The sequence below is a fragment of the Zootoca vivipara genome, chromosome 1 (assembly GCF_965207765.1).
Source record: "Zootoca vivipara chromosome 1, rZooViv2.hap1.1, whole genome shotgun sequence".
Lineage (NCBI taxonomy): Eukaryota > Metazoa > Chordata > Lepidosauria > Squamata > Lacertidae > Zootoca > Zootoca vivipara.
Window position 1 is genome coordinate 126,479,346 of NC_142582.1, and position 19,410 is coordinate 126,498,755.

The window sequence follows — 19,410 nt, forward strand, 5'->3', positions numbered from 1 at the left end:
ACTTTAGGGAGGATTGGCACAGCAGCGCTGTGAGGAATGATTTGGCAGCAAGAGACAGTGAATTGTTAAGAGATGTGTAGGAGAGCTGCTATAAAGTGAACTGTTTGGAAGGTGGAGGAAGAGCATAGAGGGTGATTTTTAAGGGCTCAGCGTGCTGAGCTTGGTGGGAGGAGAATTGGAAGGGAGTTCCTGCGGCATTCAGACTGGCAGAGTGAAAGGCAAGATGGAAGATAGTGAAGAGAACAGAACAGCCAGCACAAAAGTGACTAATGAGGGAGTTGAAAGGCAGTTTTCAAATGATGCTTGCAGCAAAAGTATTGTTTTGTGTTTTATGAAGGATGTAAGCTGCCTTGAATGTCTCTCCTGAGACTCTCTTGGAAGATATGAATTATTGAAATAAATACATAAAATTAAGAGCCAGCTCTGGAGGTTTTCCAGGAGGCATTTAATTTATTAATTAATAGCCCTACAAATCTAGGTTCTCTTTTGTCTGATCATGAACAGTTTATGTTAATATAGATCTTATCTTACAACAAGTGTGGGGGCTCTTCAGCTCTCCAGATATTGCTTAACTACAATACCCATTAGCCATGCTTGCTGGGGCTGATGGGAGCTGCAGTTCAGCAAACATGAGGAGGGCCAAATGTTCCCCCACACCTGCCTTACAAGGCTGTAAATATGATTCAATACTCTGAACACTCAAGTCGTATTATAAAAAGAGCTAAGTGGTTATTAATAAAACTACTCCCAAAATATCACATATTGCTACCTGAATTATGAGCAAGATTGCCAGCAATCAATTGATTCAGTGTACCAGATACATCAAGCATCTCAGCTGCACAACCCATCTGTTTCAACGATGAAGTCAGACCCACTAAAATAATCTACTGCAGCAAGCACTTAAATTCAGATGTAACTAACCACCACTTCTATCAGATTGTGATGAAACACACACACATACACAACTCAAATGAAATATTTAACTTCAAAAGGCTACTAATAAGCCTATTCATAAAGCTATTACAACATTTAAGAGGAGGAACAATTTCTAGAGTAGTGTTGCCCAGCCTGGGCAACAGGCACTCCCTGAGGAGGCAAGAACAGCCTAATAGAAGGCACAACGTACTTTCATTTTTTTAAATAATATTCTGAACTTTTTCAATAATATACAACAACTAAACTGAGTTACAGAATTAACATCTCATTGTTTTTATGCTAGTATGAAACATAACCAGCCTCACGTCGGTTCTCTGAAAGAGTGATGGCCACCAACCTGGATGGCTTTAAAAGAGAATTAGCCTTATGCTTTCTGAATCTGGCTATCAATGGCAGCTAGCCACTAGATGGGCCAGTGGCCTGATCTAGCAGGCCCAATTATCTGTAGAATACAAGTGAGGATATATACATAAGGAGAACCTGCTGAATTGGGCCAATGGCCCATCTAGTCCAGCGGCCAACTAGTAGGAACCCAGAAAGCAGGACCTAAGCACAAGAGCATTTTCCCCTCTTGCAGCTTCCAACAAGTGGTATTTCAGAAGCACACTGCCTCCATCATCACATCAAGGAGTGTGTGTGTGTGTGTGAGAGAGAGAGTGAGTAAGAGAGAATGAGAATGAGAATGACTGCTTTCCACAAGCCACCCAAATGGAACCCAGCAACCAGCGTTTAAAAACTTCTGCCTTTGTCCATGGTTCACTGCCATTTCCACTTTGTGTGTTTCTTCTTCTTGCATACTACTGGGACAAGAGACTTGTTGTAAGGGAAAGCTACATTCAAACAATGTAGTTGAGATCATAGAATTGTAGAACTGTAGTGCTTGAAGAGACCCCGAGGGTCATGTATTCCAAACCCCTGACAAACAAGACATTCCACTGTGGCAAGCGCAACCTAGGTTTAAGGTGCTGTTTGGCAACTAGCTTATACCAGTTTCAAATACTGGCAAGGAAGCCCATATAAAAAGCACCAGAAATGTTACTTGATGTTTCATGGTAACAACATGGTAACAACATGGCTAGAGTCGTATCCTGCACCCCGGGTCTGGAAGTAGCTTCATATATTATATGCCACTGGCACCTCTGTTCAGCAACTGAATAAGCTGTGGCAATGTTGCAGAGGTCCTTCTGCCAGTGACTTAACTGTTCTAGCAGTAAGGATTGTCAACTGTGATTCGCAGAGATGCTCCAATCTGGGCTTGGAGGGGAGAAATAAACAGCAAAGCTATAAGACGAGGCGCAGCTGGGGTTTGGGAACACAGCATGTCAAAAGAGAGAAGAGTGGGAAGGCAGGAAAAGGCTTTTTTAAAAGGCTAGCGGTTCAAAGTAATGGGAGAGAAATGAATTGGCAGAGAGAAGGAACAGAATCTTCTGGGTGGAAAGTTGAAGTTCATCGGGTTGTTTTAAATAGCCAAATACTTGCAGGCCTGATCCATTTTGGATTCCTCAGAACTCACTGCTGTGTCTACTGGAAAGGGTCGGCCCACACCCTGTAGATGCTGCCAAGCCGCTCCCATCTCTCTTGGCAACATCTGCTTCTTCTGCCTTTGGCAACATCTGTCAATCAATGTACCCTTCTTGAACACAGCTAACATTACTCTTTCAACATTGTGTTTTTAGACATAACTATTGACAGGCAGAAGCACTCCTGTGTCACAAACACAATGCGGATGGCAGCTCCCCAAGTTACACAAAGAACTAGGTCGGCAGGATTTGTACAACTTCCTACTGCCTTGGAGTCCTGTCAAGGAAACTCATGACTTGAAGCATATTTACCAGAGGAATGTTTGTTTATCCACAGCACAAACTGAAGAGGGATTCATGATTTGGACAAGTATGATGCAGGCAATATAGTATAGTTTTATGCTTTGTTCTATTTATAAGCTACCTTGGGGGTCCTTTCGTCACTGAAATCATGGGGGCGTGGAGAATGGACTGAAACCATTCCAGGGCTGCGGAGCATGTGGCCCTCCAGATAAGGTGAAAGTACAGCTCCCATCATTCCTGTCCACTGGCCATACTGAAAGTTGGCGTTCGGTAAGATTTGTGGGGGCCCAGGCTCCCCAGCCCTGGAATAGACTGCTGCTAACTTTTTAATGATAGGCAGGGCTGTGCATACATCATGCTGTTTCTCCTTGAAACAGACATCCAGGGCCTTGCCCCCCACTGCCAGTATCTTATTTAACCACATTTAAGGCTTCCATAAGGAGAAAACATTGCATACAAGTGTTCAAGCCAACATTCACAGTCATAAGGGTTGAAGGCTCCTCTCTAACAACCACCACCACTAAAAGGCAAAAGCAGAGTTTCTCAGGAAGCAAGAGCTCTGTGGCCACTTCCACATTTGGTGTTTTCTCTGCACTCCTGCAGAATTGTGGCATGCACACAGGAATCTGCCAATAATGAGGATATAAGTTATGCTGAGTACAGAGTAGCACTCAGGATTTGTCAATGTTCCACCTGTGGTTTCATCTGTCTTGTTAAAAACAAAAGACTTGTTTTTCTATTTGCTCTCAGCTCCAGGTTACCTCTGCTTTGCTCAGCTCTTTTTCAGACAATAATGCAAAGCTTATACTTGAGACCATTCTCATCAACCAGCATGCATACTGTTTGGCACAGTGGTAGCCAACTTGAAGCCCTCCAGATGATATTTGACTCTTAACTCCCAGCAGCCCCAGCCAACAGTGCCAATGGTCAAAGATGGCAGGAGTTGTAGTCCAACTACACCTGGAAGTCATCATATTTGCTATCTCTGATTTAGCCCAACGTTGCTGCGGTACTATCAGTAGAAGTAGCTAGTAGTAAAAAGAATTCGCAATATATTGCATTTTATTTCAAGAAGAGCTACCAAGGCAGATGAGAGACAAATAAAAGCCAACAGCAAAATAGTAAGAATAAAGCCAATTACAAAACTACAGGTATCCATAATTAACACACACAGTAAAACAACTACATTAAAACATCCAAAATTAAATATCTAGTAGGACGAAATGCTAGTCTGAAGAGGTGCATCTTCAAGGGCGATCAGACTGCCAATGCCGATGGGGCCTCCCATATTTCAGCAGGCAGAGCATTCCACAATATTGGTGCACCAGAGAAAAAGCCCACCTCCATGTTACTACAAGCTGACATTCATCAGGCCATGGCAAATCTAACTAACCAGGTTCCATTTGCAGGTCTTAATGCCCTTACAAGGCAGTGAAGAAGACCACATCTTAAGCTTGAGGGAGCAATTATGGTTTAACAACAAGTGACTTCTGCAAACGTATTTCAGCTTGGCTAAATAAAAAAGAATTGATACTGGTGGTGACCTTTTTCACTGTTATTGTTTGTGTATACACTCCCAGAGTAGTAATTTTCTGGTTCCATGAGTGGACTGATTGAGGACTTAAGGCCCTCACTGGAACATCAACAATGGTAATTAAGCCCTCTATTTATAAAATACATGTAAACAGCACTTATGCCATGCCAATACTTTTGGATTCTGAAACAACTGCTACTATACATTTAGTATGATTACCAAGAAATGCTGTGATGATCACCTAAACACTGCTGAAAGGAATTGTCTCCACCAATATTATTGCAGATTAATTTATGTTACTGTATCCTCTGTTCTAAAAGTTATTCAAAATAATTAAGCTGTCATCACCCTTTCCATATTTTCTTTTGCAAGTGAAATTCATATATGACCACTTATAAAAATAAAACACAAAATATTACATTTTTAAACACACATAGATTTGGCCTTGCCAGTAGTCTCATTTTTATCCTGTGAAAACTTTTCCCATCTCCATTTTACAGCAATCATGTATTAAAAACCAGGAAATAATCACTCTTGTTCCAAGTCTTCACATGCAGTCTCCAGTATCACATGGTTTTGTGCTTCATTTTGAAGCTCTGTGTTCCCCTTTTCCCAACATGTAAAACTAGCCAATAAAAAAGATGGTTAATTAAGTGCAATCTGGCAATTTGTGAAAAGGAAAAGCAAGGAGAGTTGGTCGCAGCCTCTCTCCGGGAACTGGATGCTTGTTTGGTCTGGGGCAGGGCCTGTGAAAGCTAGATGAAGCACCAAAATGAGGGTAATGCAGAGAGCTTGGAGGAAGAGTGTAGGGTGATTAAGAACCTAACAGGAAAAGGGCTCAAATACCTAAGAATAGCACAGTCTTGAGGGTGTGTAGAGATGAATCTCTGGGCCTTTCTTTCTCAGTGGGGGTCTGAGAGTGCCCTGGTCTATAAGGTACTACTGGGAGGAAAATTATTTTGTTTTAACTAAATACAAATTCAGGTAGGTAGCCGTGTTGGTCTGATGCAGTCGAAATAAAAAATTAAAAAATAGTCCAGTAGCACCTTAGAGACCAACTAAGTTTGTTCTAGGTATATGCTTTCGTGTGCATGGCATCTGAAAGCTGTACAGTATGCCGGCTCCCTCGGCCAGTAAAGCGAGATGAGTGCCGCAACCCCAGAGTCGTCTGCTGGAAAAGAGTTACATGTGTATCTGCTTTCATATAAAAGGTCTGCTTTTTCAAGTTTATAAAATGGCAACTATAGCAGCCCCCAACAAATAGAAGATCAAAGGTACAAAGGCAGCTTGGGAAGTTGAAAGAACAAGATGATAACTCATATTATGCTTGCAGTCCAATGACAAAATTTATTTTTGCTTTTATGGTAAACCATGCTTAAATTCCACAGAAGGTCTTGCTGCTGAGCTCCTTAGTAGAAATTGTAAATGATGGAGCCAAATTTCTTGAGAACTACTTTTTTAAAAATTTACAGGATGTTTGCTAGAATAGCAGTAACCTGACTCTGCATATACTTCTGGTCACAAAGTAGGGATATTTTCTAAAAACTGAAAGCCTGAGCACAGAAGGATAGAACTTGCACAGCCTATCCCATTTATTCCTGCCGAGTAAATACTGCATCTGGCACTCCTTATGCAGCAGTGTTGGGAACTACAGCTTGCCCAATTTGCTTGACTTACCAACATTATCAAACTCACATGTACTACAGTGTCCCAAAACTTATCCCACTATTAGGTTTGATATACATAGCTAAATAATTCCAGCCTGCAACATACTTCCAGGGACCGCAAAACCAACACTGCAAGTAAAGCAGTTGGGAAGGTTAAAAAACAGCAACAAAGCTGCAAGATCTTCTGAACTCTAAATTTTAAATCCCTCAGATACTTAAGCCTGACTACTGAAGTGTTTTATTCCAAAAAGATAAATGTGCAGGTGCAATGAAGGGTTAATGAAAAGCCAGCTCGTGATTTATGCTTAGTCATCAAGTCACAAACCAAGGATAAAAGATTGCAATCCACAAAATTACTTACTCCAAATCAGTCTCACTGAAGTCAACCATGCGGATTAAGTGTCCTGGTGATTTGAGAGGTATACAATCGTATTATAGGAGACTATAATTAGACAAATGCACCACCATTAAGCAAGTATTCACATTAGTGCTGGAGAATACCTCAAAACAAGCAACTCAGATGCCCAAACAAAATAGTCCACCTGCATAAACAGAGGAAAACTTACTCCTGCTATTTTTTTCAGGAAGTCCCTTTAAAGGATCTGCTCTTGCGCTTTTATCCTAACACCTCAAAACGTAATTTTTTTTAAAAAAAATGTGTCCTGTAAACAAGACAACTCTAAAAAAAAACATGCCCTGTAAACAAGACAATTCTTTTAAAAATAACACATGTCTACAAAATAAGAGGCAGCATTAATTTGCCTTCTGTAGGTTATTTGGCTTCAGGAAAACCACCACATAATTCACTGGTATTGTACAGTATATTCTTTTCTTGTCAGTTGCGTGTAAGTAAGGTGTTTCTGTATCGGGCTGGGCTGGGGCCTAGAGGAAGTGGTACGGCAATTCACCAGAAATTATAGTACAGTGGTAAAAACAAATAGTGGGGGAAAGAAGGCAAGCAAAATGTGAGGGAGATAGTGGAAGGATGAGGAAATTGAATGCAGACTTCCAAAAAATAGCAAGGAGAGACAAAAGGGCCTTCTTAAACAAGCAATGCAAAGAAATACAGGAAAACAACAGGATGGGAAAAACCAGAGATCTGTTCAAGAAAATTGGAGATATGAAAGGAACATTTCGTACAAAGATTACCATAATAAAGGACAAAAGTGGAAAGGACCTAACAGAAGCAGAAGACATCAAGAAGAGGTGGCAAAAATACACAAAGGAATTATACCAGAAAGATATGGAGGTCTCATACACCTTGCCGACAAAGGTCCGTATAGTTAAAGCTATGGTTTTCCCAGTAGTGATGTATGGAAGTGACAGCTGGACCATAAAGAAGGCTGATCGCCGAAGAATTGATGCTTTTGAATTATGGTGCTGGAGGAGACTCTTGAGAGTCCCATGGACTGCTAGAAGATCAAACCTATCCATTCTTAAGGAAATCAGCCCTGAGTGCTCCCTGGAAGGACAGATCGTGAAGCTGAGGCTCCAATACTTTGGCCACCTCATGAGAAGAGAAGAATCCTTGGAAAAGACCCTGATGTTGGGAAAGATTGAGGGCACTAGGAGAAGGGGACGACAGAGGACAAGATGGTTGGACAGTGTTCTCGAAGCTACGAACATGAGTTTGACCAAACTGCGGGAGGCAGTGCAAGACAGGAGTGCCTGGCGTGCTATGGTCCATGGGGTCACGAAGAGTCGGACACGACTAAACGACTAAACAACAACAACAAAAGTGTGGTTGCTGACCTTGAGCCAGACATCCTGGAGAGTGAAGTCAAATGGGCCTTAGAAAGCACTGCTAATAAGGCCAGTGGAAGTGATGGTATTCCAGCTGAACTATTGAAAATTTTAAAAAGATGATGCTGTTAAGGTGCTACACTCAATATGCCAGCAAGTTTGGAAAACTCAGCAGTGGCCAGAGGATTGGAGAAGATCAGTCTACATCCCAATCCCAAAAAAGGGCAGTGCCAAAGAATGCTCCAACTACCGCACAATTGCGCTTATTTCACACGCTAGCAAGGTTATGCTTAAAATTCTACAAGGCAGGCTTAAGCAGTATGTGGACCGAGAACTCCCAGAAGTGCAAGCTGGATTTCGAAGGGGCAGAGGAACCAGAGACCAAATTGCAAACATGCGCTGGATTATGGAGAAAGCTAGAAAGTTTCAGAAAAACATCTACTAACTGCTTCATTGACTACGCAAAAGCATTTGACTGTGTCGACCACAGCAAACTATGGCAAGTTCTTAAAGAAATGGGAGTGCCTGATCACCTCGTCTGTCTCCTGAGAAATCTCTATGTGGGACAAGAAGCCAAAGTTAGAACTGGATATGGAACAACTGATTGGTTCAAAATTGGGAAAGGATTACGACAAGGCTGTATATTGTCTCCCTGCTTATTTAACTTATATGCAGAATTCATCATGCGAAAGGCTGGACTGGATGAATCCCAAACCGGAATTAAGATTGCCGGAAGAAATATCAACAACCTCAGATATGCTGATGACACAACCTTGATGGCAGAAAGTGAGGCAGAATTAAAGAACCTTTTAATGAGGGTGAAAGAGGAGAGCGTAAAATATGGCCTGAAGCTCAAAATCAAAAAAACTAAGATCATGGCCACTGGTCCCATCACCTCCTGCCAAACAGAAGGGGAAGAAATGGAGGCAGTGTGAGATTTTACTTCCTTGGGTTCCATGATCACTGCAGATGGTAACAGCAGTCACGAAATTAAAAGACGCCTGCTTCTTGGGAGAAAAGCAATGACAAACCTAGACAGCATCTTAAAAAGCAGAGACATCACCTTGCTGACAAAGGTCCATATAGTTAAAGCTATGGTTTTCCCAGTACCGTAGGGATGTATGGAAGCGAGAGCTGGACCATAAAGAAGACTGATCACCGAAGAATTGATGCTTTTGAGTTATGGTGCTGGAGGAGACTCTTGAGAGTCCCATGGACTGCAAGAAGGTCAAACCTATCCATTCTTAAGGAAGCCCATTCTTAAACTGAAACCGTTCTTAAACGCGCACTTTCCCTAGTGACACCTCCTGCTGCTGCTGCCCTTCCACCGTTCAGATTCCGTTCTTAGACCGAGATAAAGTTTTCAAACCAGGACACTACTTCCAGTTTTGCAGAGTTCGTAAACCGAATCGTTTGTAAACAGGACTGTTCTTAAGCCGAGGTACCACTGTATTGACAACCATCCATATAAAAGCTTCTACCTTTACAAATTGCATAACTATGACTGCCTACTCATTAAAAAACAAACCAGCCATCTAACCAATAGCTTCTGCATTCCATATTTTAACTTTGCTATATGTTTAATCTTGCAGGGATTTAAAAAGTTGTATGCAGACATACATATGGCAAGTTGTTCAGTATGTCCCAACAAAGGAACAGACTAATTTTTTAAAAAATTAAAAGTATAGGCAACTGAGTAAAATGCAGAATGTCTGTTTAAAATGAAATCCCCTAGAAACTAGAGTTTATGTAGTTGATTCTGAATGTAAGGAGTGAACTTGGATTAAGTAATCCTGCATCCTGCCCAGGAATGCTGCATACCACAGGTTATCAACCCATGACCTATACCCAGGATGGGGAACTACTAAAAAGTGGGATCACCTTTCCACCAGCATTAACAGCTGTTAACTCTTTGTGCAGTTCCAGAAGTGCTCAGTTGTATTATCAGTTTTCAGTACTGCAAATAATTCTGGAAGTGCTGAGAGATCACGGCTGCCTGGAATGCTCCCACTCACGTTACTAGCATTAACAGCTTTGTAAGAAGAAGTTCTTGCTTGGTTACATCCGCAGTAAATAATCCAGACTCTGCGCGGCTGGTCTACATAGATATGGGATGAGGAGGGCTGAATGGGGCTTAAAAATAGCAATTTCTGAAGCACTCTGCTAGTGAGAATTTTCCTTCTTCCCACTCAGTCACAGCCAAACTTTTAAGCTGTGTTATTCATGAGTTGGAGTAACAAAAATATGCTCTCCTTTAATCAATGGATTGAAGACATGACAGCACTTGCAACATAGGAATGGATTGCTTATAGACACAGACTTTGTGCTTGGATAAATATACTGATATTTGGAGCAAGTTCATACAGAATATAGTAGGTTATTAAAAGAACCCTGGACGGTTAAGTCCAGTCAGAAGCAACTATCTCGCTTCAGGCCGAGGGAGCTGGTGTTTGTCTACAGACAGCTTTCCGGGTCATGGGGCCAGTATGACTAAACTGCTTCTGGTGCAGTGGGACACTGTGATGGAAACCAGAGCACACGGAAATGCCGTTTACCTTCCTGTCACAGCGGTACCTATTTATCTACATGCACTGGTATGCTTTTGAACTGCTAGGTTGGCAGAAGCTGAGACAGAGCAACGGGAGCTCACCCCATCACGTGGATTCGAACCGCCGACCTTCCGATCAGCAACCCCAAGAGGCTCATCATTAATAATCATATATGTATTAGCATATTATTGTTGTTGTTTAGTCGTTTCCGACTCTTTGTGACCCCATGGACCAGAGCACGCCTGGCACTCCTGTCTTCCACTGCCTCCTGCAGTTTGGTGAAACTCGTGTTTGTAGCTTTGAGAACACTGTCCAACCATCTCGTCCTCTGTCGTCCCCTTCTCCTAGTGCCCTCCATCTTTCCCAACATCAGGGTCTTTTCCAAGGATTCTTCTCTTCTCATGAGGTAGCCAAAGTATTGGAGCCTCAGCTTCAGGATCTGTCCTTCCAGTGAGCACTCGGGGCTGATTTCCTTAAGAATGGATAGGTTTGATCTTCTTGCAGACCATGGGACTCTCAAGAGTCTGCTCCAGCACCATATTAGCATATATACATATGCATATATATATATATATATATATATATATATATATATATATATATGACAGAGGACGAGATGGTTGGACAGTGCTCTCGAAGCTACGAACATGAGTTTGACCAAACTCACATAAATTTGTAAGGCAAACATTAAAGTTAAGCCAGAATCTTCTCCACATCTAAACTGCACATTTCATTTATCAAAGTCTGGGAACTATAGTGACGCCAGAGCCACATGATGTCACAAATATGCCCTTCTTCCAGAACCAAAGCCTTTTTACAACAGATCTCTTTCACAGCTCTAGCCTCACACCTGCAACATTATTTGGACAGTAGTTGCTATCTACCTTCAAGAGGTCAATTTAAATTTTAAAAACAGTAACCATGTGGTAATCAAAACTGGTACCTTCAATGTACACAAACATCAGAACACAAATTAGCAAGAAACCAGCCAAACTGCTGCTCGCCTAGGCACCTGTGGGTTGCCACGGTTAACATGGGTATGGAAGCCAATACAACTGCGTATGGGCTAGTAACATTTGTAAACTTATTTGAAAGGCTGGACTACCATTTAGGAACCATGCTCCATCAGTTTGTTTATTAGCCAGTTTATTCTTAAGTAAGGTGTCATATGTTACTGTTTCTCAAGCACAGAAAACTATGATCTTCTCCTCACCATACCTCACCATTGTGTGTTTGTGCGTGCACATGTTACAAGTTCCAAACAACCACAAAGTTAATTCCATGCACTGAAGGGGATCTATCCTTTGAAACAGCAGCCAGGCAGCCTGCTTGTCCATCCACGAACACAGAAAAATGCATCTGAAATTGTGAGGGTTTTTCAAGACAGTTTGTTATATGGTATTTCAGATGTTGTCCATTGTTCAAATTCAAAAACATATGCCCACACCCTTGGGCAGGCCTAAAGTAGCTCTTTGGATCGCTGGCATACTTGACACAAATCCACAACTGGCATCAAGCAGCTTATTTTTCAAACTAAAGCAGGGATGAAAAGAATGCTATCCCTTATTTATTATTAAATGTTTCTATATGCTACCTATTATTTATTTATTTATTTATTTATTTATTTATTTATTTATTTATTTATTATTACCACCCAGCCACTCTGGGTGGCTTCCAAAACATATAAAAACATAATAAAACATCAAATATTAATAGTAACAATCGTATATTAAAAAGTCACAATAACTCTAAAATGAACAACTTATATCAAATAAAGCAATATTCAATAATCCATTAGAATCTAATAGTAAACAGTAAAATTAAACATCAGCAAAAAGTGTTTGGCAATTAACAAAAAGAACCCCCCCCCCAAAAAAAGATAAATTCAGCTCTTGTGCTCAAGAATATGAAACTGGAAATCAGATAGGTGATTAGAGTATACACTGTTCTAAGATTCTGGAGAACAGACAGGGACAGTGTGTTTCAAAGAAGCCACTCCACTTTATGTACAGTAAATATCTAGTCTCATATCGGGTATTGAGAACAGTACTGTCTTTGTTGATTTATAATTTACAAAAGTCATACTGGTAATTAAAACTTGCAATTCTAATGGATTTTAAATACTTAATGTAGAGCAGGCATCAATGATGCCACAAAAGCCTCTTTCTATCAGTTAGCTACCCAGATGCCCAAAAGATAAATGCCACAACAACCCTTCATATCCCATGTCCATTCTAAAAGACAGGGCTATTTAAAAACCTTATCATTAAAGCTCATCTCCAAACTGGAAAACCCCTTGACCATTCTGAGCATGAGAGCTGCACACTCTTAACCTTTGTTTTCTTTTAATGCAAATCAACTATTTCAGGTTACTTTCCATTACTGAAGTGATACTGAATTTTCAATAACAGCAAGTTACAAATCTGAAGCCACCCTTACCAATACACACTCCTCTCCCACAACACTTCCCTGGGGAAAACCTCACCCCCTAGCCCTTATTCATGATTAAGGCCAACCCCTTAAATCTGTGCACAAAACAGACTTCATTTTCAGCTGATTCTGAATCCAAGAAGTACTAATTCTTTTCAGAGTTTCAGAGTTTCCAGTTAGCCTCTTAGCACAAGTAGATTTTCAAAGCAAGGTGTAGCCCTCTTTTCAAGACATCTGAGCCTTAAGAAGAGCTGCTGATACAAAGAGCAGAACAATAAAAAGGGAAATGCCTCACTTTCAAATCCTTACAAGCTCCCTAGAGGCATCTCAGCAACCTTTTTCAGCTGTGGGCCAGTCCACCTTCCCTCAGACCATGTGGTGGGCCGGACTGTATTTTGGAGGGGGGGAAAATGAACGAATTCCTATGCCCCACAAATAACCCATTTTAAATAAAAGGACACATTCTACTCATGTAAAAACACCAGACAGGCCCCGCAAATAACCAAGAGATGCATTTTAAATAAAAGGACACATTCTATTCATGCAAAAACACACTGATTCCCAGACCGTCTGCAGGCCGGATTGAGAAGGTGATTGGGCCGCATCCAGCCCACGGGCCTTAGGTTGCCTATCCCTCGGCTGGTCACTAGAAACAGAACATTGGTCTAATCCAGCAAGGCTGTTCTAATGGAGGAAAACGGGAGAATGCCTTGGGAAGAACATGTGCCCAGCTAAGTATCAAGCCGGAAGTTAATTCCATCTCTGGGGTTGCAAGGAAACCAGTGCCTTTTTCTTCTCGCCCACTGGATGCGTCCTGAAATCTGATGAAGGAAGCCACAGAGGGCAGGACGCTGCTGCAAACAAGGACAAACCTTTGGCAGCAAGCCCGCAAATGTTTTGGATGCAACAGTATCATCATTCCCTGCTTAACCAATGTTGTCAGACACTCCTGTTTGCAGCTTCACCCTTTAGACTTCTCGTATTTGCTAGCCCCCAAAAGACGATAGCAAAGGAAAGCAACGAGGCTACAGCTGGTTCAAAGCTGCCCTGATGTGGCAAAGGTAATCAGACCCCTGAAGCAAGTACAGTTGCGCCTAGGCTTTAATAGAAATGCTATTGTGTTCATATCTTTGCCAAACAATCCTAGTTAAAGAGATGCCTATGGAACAGAACATGGGAAACCTATGATCAGTTCCGAGCGGCTTTCCTTTTTGAAATACAGTAAGAAGCAGCTGGGGGGGGGACCGGACCTGGGGCACTAGTGGGAGGTGGGAGGGAGCCTAACCCTTCCTCCTATGTTGTTTCCTTGATCAAATCACTTTGTCCACCTGTCCCCTCAAACTGCCCCCCCACAAGAGACTGGAGAAAGGGGATAAAATCCTCTTCCCCATGAGTTCTATTCTGGGGAGCCCATAGCTGTTTGTAAGGATATCTGAATCTCCTGTATCATATACTTTCATCCCACTCTAGCACTAATGACCTGGAGTCAAAAGTCCTGATGTGTACTAAAAAAAACCAGGAAACCTTTTAAACACTAACATAATTTACACATTACGAATTGAAGAAATGATTTGTGTGGCTTCTAAGCAAGAGCCAGAGGGGCTGCAAGTTTCACACTACATTTGTGTAAATAAGTTTGTTGGGGAAAGGCATTTCCAGAGAAAATAACTGATGCCTGTGAACCTTACAAAACAATCCAGAGTTTCCTCTCAGAGAATCTGTAGTTAGCTTCCTTTCTACAGTATGTGGTGGGTTGTTTGTTTTGTGTAAAACTCTCCACACCAGCATAAATAACTACAGCCCTTAACAGAAGAGCAAACAGGTCTCACCTACCTTCTTTAATTACAAATTTCTATTTGATTGGAAATTTAAGAATTTAAAGCCATGATAAATGTAATGAATATAATGTAATGAATATAGAAATGGAAAACTTAATAAAAATTATTGCAATAATAATAATAATAATAATAATAATTACAAACTGAATGTTCACACCAAGACCCAGGAAATGAATGTGTAGCACCAGATTTCAACACAGAAGGCTGCTCTCTAAAGATAGGAGTTGCAATGCATCTACTGTTTCCTCTAAACCAGGGAAGAGTTTGTGGCCACCAGGAGATCTCCTTCGTGCCTTAAAATTGTGGTCTTCCCACAATCATCTTTCTGGCCACAGTCAGCAAGGCAATTTCATATTAGACCATCCCATGGTGACATTAAAACAATGTATTTTTGAACACATCAGAGACAAGCAATTTAATCTTTGCAAAGGATCAGCACATTAGGTGTATATCCTCGTGAACACAGACAAACTTTGCTTCCTAATACTGGTAGTTATACCTGTACAATTTACACTCTTACCAAGTATACAAACTACATGTGTACATGTATCCATAAATATTTACAGTTACAAGTTTAAAAGGGCATATTTTGGTCTGGTTGCATATCATATCAAACATTCTATTTTTAAAAAAATATATCCAGTTATATCATACCAATAATATCTATTGTTATCGTATAATCAATGTTTTTATTCCAAACCATAATAAAAGCCACCAATTTTGTTGAGAAGTCTGAATTGTTTGTTCTCTTCCCACATCATTTCTGGCATATACCGTAATTCTGTTTACAACCATTACATCCCCACCCTCTTCTTAGACACTGGTCAATTTTAGGGAGATTACTGCTTCTCCAAGATATATTGATATGCGAATCCGCCCTAGTACAACACATTTGAAGGTATTACGGTGTAGTGAGTGTTTATTCAGTCCCAGTAACACCATTTAAACAGCGAGAAATGTTACAGCTTGAACTCATTTAACAGTCTCAAATTGCAAAAATGGCATTGCTATCAATATAAACAAACACTGCCTCCTGCCAATGGGAGATTAAGAAACTTAATCCACTCAAAAAAGGATTGGTGTTGAATTTAAAAATAATAAAAAATGACCACCCAATCTCCACAAATATCTAATGGCAAACCTTACTACACATCTGCAAATTACTACAGGGTGTTATCACTTGGAAGTCCAAGGTAATTACCAAAGGAAGATCCAACTCGTTCTGAACATGCCAGCAATTAAAGGAAATATGTGGGTAATTCTGATGTTTAGAATAACCTCTGCTACCCTTGCCAAAAGAAAAGAGCTGCAGTTTCTCTTTCTCAGCGTCCTCCATTCTCAGTGACTCATTCCCACTACAGAGAAGAACAAGTCTGCCTCTTGTAGTCTGAACCAATAGATGGGAGAACCTGATGCAAACAGAGAGCAACTACAACACCAGGAGTTAGAAAGACTTTGGAAGTACCATCTAGAACAGGGGTGGCCAACATGCACTTTCCGACAACTCTCATCATCCCTGACCATTCACCACACTGGCTGGGGCCGGTTTGCCCATCCCTGATCTAGAAAATGATTACAGTATTGGTATAAAATATTTGATCACAGGTCAAAAAAGTTAATCTGATGATACCTTTGATATAAGGCTGCTTGCATCCTCTTTTACTAACATTTACAGAAAACAAGAGCGATTTCCAGGATACCAACGAGAATTTTGTAAATTTTATTTAAACTTTATTTAAACTTTTCAGCGAGTTCCATCTCAAGGGTTAGGCAAGTAATGCAACATTTAGAATTAAAACTAAGTTTAGAACCTGCAACAGACTAAGGGAGCAATCCTATATACAATAAGATGGCATAAATATACTCCAAACTGCATTCAGCAGTGGGGCTACTAATGTGACTGAGCCTGGCAGAAGGGAAACAGACTTTTAAAGTTGTGTTTGAGTTAACCCACCCTTTTTACTAGCTTAATTTATGTCTGTCATCTGACCAGGCTGAATAGGTTTAGGATCCAGTCTAAGTCTCCCCTGGTTCTGGCCCAATCACATCCCCAGAATACTCCTCTTTCTGAGCTTACACCAGCTTAAGATCCACCAGGCTTGATGAGGGAGATAAGGACATACCTCCAGCTGACCAGAGGGTGAGGGAGTTAAGCCAACATAGCTGGCTGCACCAGGAACCTCTCAGCATAGCCAGAGGTCCGCTGGATCCTAACCCACTCAGCCCAGTGGATCTTGTTACAGGATACTCCCTCAGTGACCCCAAAAAAGGGGGGAGTCATAGCATTTGTCCTTGAAAGACAATGGAAACACAATTCCAACCATTTTTGAACATTTGAATTGTATGCTTTATTCTCTACCCATTGTCATTATTTTTGCAGCATACAAAAGAACAGTTTGTCTCTTTCACTGGAGACATTTCTGTTCTTCTGAAAAATTCATGAACTTAAGAAACATTACTTTTCTGTTCTGTCTCAGGACGCAGGGCCGACTTTTAAAACATTACTTTCCTCTCACTTTTCAGACACTCAAAGGCACAGAATTTTCATCCACTTACCAACAGTGATTTCATACCTTCCACAAACTGACTTTCCCCCATATGGTTTGGTTACAGAGAACTTGGAAAGCTCGACAGCAAAGCACAATTCTTTTTCTAAATCATAGCCAGGCCCTGGCAGACTCATCTCCATCTAATATCCATCTACAAACACTCAAAAACACATTAACATAACTCCCCTGCCTGTGTGTGCCAAAGAAACCAGAGACTGGACTCACACTGCTCATCTCAACCACAATTCTCACAATCTCCTCATTTCAAACCAGCCAGGTTTTACATTCACCCTAAACCAACAATCTCAAAATGTTGGAGGTCTACCTGGGGAGGCAGCAAAGATAAAATTAATCCTGGAAGAAAAGTTGCACTGATTAGCAAATCAAGGGCACCCCCACTTGTCTATATCCTGGATTCTCGTTTTATTCCCCCCAAAAAAAACCTCTCACCCCCCACCCCCTCCAACAAAATGGCGACGTGGACACTTTGGAAGGGGGGGAGGGAGAGAGAAGGGAGAGAAAGAAAAGAAGAAGATGGGGAAGCAGGAGGAATGAGAAAAGGGGGGGGGATTAAGATAAGAACAAAGGGGGGGGGAGAAAAGAAGGGGCGCTGCCAGGAACACACACAGAGAAAGGACAGAAAGGAGTAACTCTATTCTCTCTCGCACACACTTTTTCTCTGCTAGATTTGCTACGTTATAAAATAATAATAGTAGTAATAGTAATAGTAATAATAATAGATGGGGAAGGTAAATGATGACAGGACCCTGGAGGAAGGATGCCAAAAAGAAGAAGAGGAAAAAACACCCTGGTGGAAGGAGCGTCCCAAGACGCCCCCTCCCCGCTTTTTGCAAAATGGCAAAGCATCTTCTTTGAAGCCCAGCTGGGTATAAAAAAGAAGAGATAATAATTATAAAGAGAGATCCGAAATCTTGAACAGGAGAAACCAGATTTAGACGGCGGCGGGGCGGGGAGAGAGAAGAGAAGATAATTCGGACGTGGGAAGAAAGCATATTCTTATTCTTATTCTTTGCCCAATGGCCTGACTTGGAGGGAGAACAAGAGGAGAAAGGCTGGTGGGAAAGCAGAGGGGGAAGACCACCATCTAACTCCGCGCGCGCGCTCAGCTTCCGGGGGGCACAAAGCAATACTACTACTACTAATAAAATAATAATAATAATAATAATAATAATAATAATAATAATAATAATAATAATAATAATAATAATAATAATAATAATATTGGGGTAAGTAAGCAAGCAAAGGCGGGCCGGCCCTCTACCCGAAACAAGGAGTGGGGTGTGTGTGAAGGAGGCGAGCGGTGCCGCCCAGACCCGCACCTTTTCTTGTCGCTGGAGCCGCCCGTCGTGGCGCAGGGCTGCATGGCGGCAGCAGCCCCGCCGTCGTCGTCGTCGTCGGAAGCCAGCTTGACTGCGCGGAGGGAGCTTCTTCCGCAGGCCGCCGGGCTCTTCTTCTTCCCAAAGAGCCGGGAGGAAGAAAGCAGGCCTCTCTCCTCCGAAATAGGGCTCGGGCGGAAGCCTCACGCGCCGCGGCAGCAACACCGCGGAGGCGACCTGGCTGAGGGAGGCCGGCGAAGGTTAGTCAGCGGCGTCGGCACAGACGGGAAAGAGGAGTCTCAGGAAAGGTAGGCGAGGCGGTCGGGGACGAGGCGGCCTCGGGCCTCCGCCTTCCCGTCACGAGCGCGGCCTGCGCCAGTCAGGAGAGGCCTAGGCGGCCCGGCCCCCTCCTCGCGGCCTAGCGCGGCCCAGCCAACCGCCGCGCTCGAGTGGGTGGGCCCAGCCGCCGCGCTTCACGTGTAGCGCTGCGTGAGGGGCGGGACGGAAGGCCGGCGTCGCCTCCTCAGCGGCAGCGGCGCTGTCCCCTGCGCGCGCTTTCCTTCCCCCCTCACGGCTTCAAGCTGGGGACCCATCAAGTGTCGTTGCCGGACTACAACTCCCGTCACCCCCGGCCGCTGGTCTTAGTTGCTAGGGATGATGGGAGTTGTAGTCCAACAATATCTGGGGGGGGACCAAGGTTGAGAGAGAGAGGGGCTGCCTCACAGGGTCGCCTTGCAGACTCAGAAAGGGCACAGCAGGGTTGGCAGCTGTCCTGTGTAGCGTTTGGGGCTTTTAAGTTGGGTTTCCCAAACTTGGATCTGCAGCTGCTGTTGGAGTACAACTCCTATCCTCCCTAGCTAGCAGGACCAGTGGTCAAGGATGATGGGTGTTGTAGTCCCAAAACAGCTGGAGACCCAACTTTGGAAAATCCTGGTTTGGAAGGTTGTGGGCGATGTGGGGAAAGCCTTCAAATTCAAAGCATAGGCTTTTCCACTGATTGATCG

At 42.4% G+C, this 19,410-nt stretch overlaps 1 protein-coding gene across 2 annotated transcripts in view; it reads right to left on the bottom strand.

Moving 5' to 3' along the window:
- The window catches only part of HIF1A (hypoxia inducible factor 1 subunit alpha), a 38,022-nt gene extending 19,038 nt beyond the window's left edge, over positions 1-18,984 (bottom strand). The window contains exon 1 of one of the 2 annotated variants that reach the window (XM_035104323.3): positions 18,410-18,984. In XM_035104323.3, the coding sequence (XP_034960214.1) occupies positions 18,410-18,453 (44 nt within the window). In that variant the 5' untranslated portion in view covers positions 18,454-18,984. The remainder of the gene's footprint in view (positions 1-18,409) is intronic. The other variant, XM_035104333.3, reaches the window with a different exon arrangement.
- Between the last annotated feature and the right edge of the window lie 426 nt (positions 18,985-19,410).